At 39.4% G+C, this 4,024-nt stretch overlaps 1 protein-coding gene across 1 annotated transcript; it reads left to right on the top strand.

Annotated features, from left to right (window-relative positions):
- LOC109240683 lies at positions 389 to 1,428 on the top strand. Its single transcript, XM_019407351.1, has one exon. It carries the CDS (start codon positions 427 to 429, stop codon positions 994 to 996), a length of 570 nt encoding a protein of 189 aa, XP_019262896.1. The 5' UTR covers positions 389 to 426; the 3' UTR covers positions 997 to 1,428.

The raw sequence follows: 4,024 nt of genomic DNA, 5'->3' as shown, positions 1-4,024 counted from the left end.
TACCAACGACCCCCCCCCCCCCCCCCCCCTAGCCTTATTTTTCCTTGACATCTAACGGAGCTCAAACTTGAGGGTAGTTCTAAACCATAATCAAAGGTCAAGTCATGTGATGTGTGTATACATAATAAGTGATGATTTTATTGAATGGCCTTGGTACAAGGGATCAAAACAGGTTCAGTCATAGTGGTGACAAATAGTATTGCCAACTCAATTTTGCCATCCGAAGTGTGTAGTACGTACCAATGGGATAAAAGTCATGATATGTGACCAGGTCCATGATTAATTATTCTCGTATTTGATTTTTCAAAGTCTATGCTTAAGTCAGAGAAGAAAATTCATAGTATTGACTTGGACAGTGACTCGTTTCTGCTTTATATAATCAACACCCTTAATCTCCATAGTCTCACTCACACATTCAATTCACCAATGGCAAGTTATGGTCCAGTGCAAAGGCCATCAGCCACTTCTGCAGATCCTCCTTCCGAAACCCAACCTTATGAATCAAAAGAAAGCTCAAATCTTGAAAAATACCAACCATATTTCTTTCAAATTACATGTCCATTTAGTATCCCTTCCACCCCTGAATCAGCTGCAGCGCGAATTATAAGAAACTTAGGCAAATTCGGGCTGTACTATGCTGAATTCGTGTGGATAGTTCTTTTCATCGCGCTTATTCCTGAACGTAAGGTTTCATTAGTCTATTTAGTTGCCATGAAGGAAGTGACAATCTTGTATTTGTTATTGCTTCGAGCAGTGGCTAATACAGTTCTGTTTCGTTGGCTTTTCGTGTTCGATACTAAGCCTATTGTTCTGCCACTGCTAGCCATTGGCACATCCTTTGCTCTAATTTTTACTCATGCTGGAATCCATCTTTTGATCACTTTGGCTGCAACTCTGCCTATCGTTTTGGCTCATTCAGTTCTGTGGATAGCTGAGGATTATGGTCTAAATGAGGAGATTACTCAAGAATCCGTACCCCTTATCTGTACTGTGTAAAATAAGGCTAGTTTGCTGATGATTTTCTGAAATAAAGCCAAGGATGTTGAGTTTGTGAAACTTTTTTTCCCCCTTACCATATAGGGAAGATTGGTGCTACATGATAATTGAAGTTTTTTTTAGGTCCTTTTAAATGTTGTATTTCTGTTTTGATATATGTTCCAGAAATTGTATGCTACAAACTACAGTCCAGGGGTTCAATCAAATGATGAATGTTCGAAAAGAAGCATTTGGAAAAAAGATATTGTGAAACGTAAACACGGTTTTGTTGTGTAATTAATCATCTTTGCTAGAGAAATAGTTGCGTTTCTAGGTCTAGCTTGGACTTAGTCGTCTTCTTGTTGTTTGTCTCATTATACTTCTTTATCAAAAGAAGTAGAAGAAGAATGTTGATGCTAATATCCTTACAAATAAAATTGAAGAATTCAGATACATGCTGTTTTTCTAAGATTTTCCTAAATAAAGGTGAAAATCATCTTTAACTCTTAACTACATCTTAAAACAAAAAGATTTACTATCTAATCTATAAAGGTAGCCACCAACCGGATCCTATTTCCTTCCAGGAACTTGATAAACCTGTAATTTATGAGCATTAAAGTTGATATTTTTATAGTTTAATAAAAATTCAGTGATGAATATTAAGATTCTATTAGTTTTACGAATTTAGAAGGTAATTACAAGTAACTTTATATATGTAATTTGATCATTAACATAAAATAAATAATAAAGTAAATATTATGACAAGCTTTTTACACAATTAGTGAACAAAACTTAAATTCAGGTAAGTTATATGCATTTTGTTTACCCGTAAAACGGTACAGTTGAATTTGTTACGTGGTTTATAGACAAGCGAATTGATTTGATCCGAAACGATAGATAAGTAAGATTAAAAATAAGACTTAGCATTAAAACCAAAGGAAATGGCAGGCCTGGCTCCGGGAGTGATGCTTCCGAGGACAGAAATAAAAGCGATATAAAATAAAAAGTAACGTTGTATTATTTAGCTTGAGAATAAAATATAGCATAAGGTTAGCCAGAGATTTTCGTGTCCTTCAAATGGTTGTTGAAACCTCTATTTATAGCTATACCTAAGAAACAAGATCCTAGGATCAAGCCCCTCTTAAATGACAATAAAGAGGGCCAGTGATAAACATGTAACGGCAGGTCATGAATGCTAAAATTCTCTGCAACGACTGTCTATTTAATACTAGAGAATATTCCTCATTAAATGCTATCTAGTGACAACCATTCGACCTGCTCACATTGGTTATGCTCCATTCGGGACTTACCCGATGTTAGCTGTAGCTGTTGCTCCCAATCTTAATTCTTACTTGATTTGTCTTCCGCCTGTCTCCGGTTTTTTCACGTATCACGCTATCATTCGATCATTTAATATAAACTGATTTTACTTTATACAGATAATCCCCTTGCTTTCCGGTGGCACATCTTTATGTCATCGAGAAGTTGGTGAAGATTCCTTTCTTGGCGGAAAATTTTCTGAAGCCTTTTGAGCAATCTCTGACGCTTGATAAAACGTACATCTTCTCGCATTTAATATCCCGAATACGTTTTGCCCAACTGTTCAGCAATATTTTCGCCGGTTCTCGAGGTAATCATAGCCATAATTTTTGCCGTCTATATCTTTATTTATACTCATCATCTTATCTCTTTCACTTCCAAAGCCCTCATAAGTTCATTACCTTCTTTGCTCTCAATTTTCTTCTGCTTTCATCTCTTTCCGGCTTTCTTCAAAACTCAATCACCTTTTTGCTATTATGGCTTCTTTTACTAATTTTTTTGAAAACTCCAGTCTTCTTTTTGATGGAGGCCCGAAGAGAATCATAGATAAGGAGGTTGATTTGATGCTGATCCCCTACGGTAAGCACCATCATACCTAAACACTTTAGCACTGTTAATGACTTCCAAGAGAAGTTCTCTTCTGCAAATCCTCGAACTTAGGCTGTTAGCAGGTATCCCTCTTCTATTCGCCCATCGAGTATTGTGAAGGAGGATTGTAACTGCCATGACCTAAACATCATTGCCTCTGACCTGGTGGAGCGGGTTACCTTCACCAAGATTTTTTTTTTGCGCATGTCTATACGTACCCCTTCACTTTGGGTCCGTTTTCTTTGAGCGGGGGATTTGACCCCGTGATCTTGGAGTTATGCCACAGTACCAGGTTTGCTTGGCACAAGTAGGCCCTTCTGTGTGGCGAACGGTGGCTTGTCTGCGCCGGCTGTGCATGGAGACGAGAAAAACCCTAACCCTGGCGCATATGATGAACCTCTACTTCCCCAAAATCTTTCGGGGGAGGGGGGGAGGGGGGGAAGGGGGGGGGGTAATAAAGTTTCAGCAAGCGCGTACACTATGCTCTGCTTACTAGCATGGATGATGACAATGACCGTGGGTGGATAGATCGGTTTTCGCTATTGCTACCAGGGATATCATCCCGGCCACAACTCTATCTTTTCCCAAATCATCGATTCATTCACGTAAGTTTGTAATCTATCTTTTCTCCGTAAAAAGACTGTTCCCTACCATTCTTAACCTTTTTATTTCCATTATTTTAGCTACTCGGTGACACTACCAAGGGTTGAAGGCCTGGACTAATGGGTTTAGAAGATTCTGGATATTATTACGCCAGAGACCCGTCGACGGAAGGAGATAGCCCCTAAATACGGATGGAAGGCCAAGAACCACGGGAAACTGATTCTTTCTAGTTTCTGCCTTTGTATGTACATAAGAAAACTTGCTAACCATATATTTTTGTTTGTTTCAGGACTCCCGCAGGGTTCTGTCACCTACCTCGGAGTCGAGGTTTTGGCCGATCCAACGGAGGCTGCGAGTTTGTTGCAAGAGGCTCTCCCTTTGGAGCGATGCCCTCAGATCCGCCTCTGATGCAAGTGCTTCCTCTTGGAGTACCCAGCTAGAGAACAAGCAACCAAAAAGGCGGCGTTCTTCCTCGGCTAGGGATAAAAATAAGAAAATAAAAAAGTCCATGCCCACGTCGATCGCAACCACTGTGGTT

This window comes from Nicotiana attenuata, chromosome 1 (genome assembly GCF_001879085.1).
Source record: "Nicotiana attenuata strain UT chromosome 1, NIATTr2, whole genome shotgun sequence".
Taxonomy (NCBI): domain Eukaryota; kingdom Viridiplantae; phylum Streptophyta; class Magnoliopsida; order Solanales; family Solanaceae; genus Nicotiana; species Nicotiana attenuata.
The sequence above is the reverse complement of the archived record's forward strand: the minus strand, read 5'-3'. Positions and strand labels throughout refer to the sequence as shown.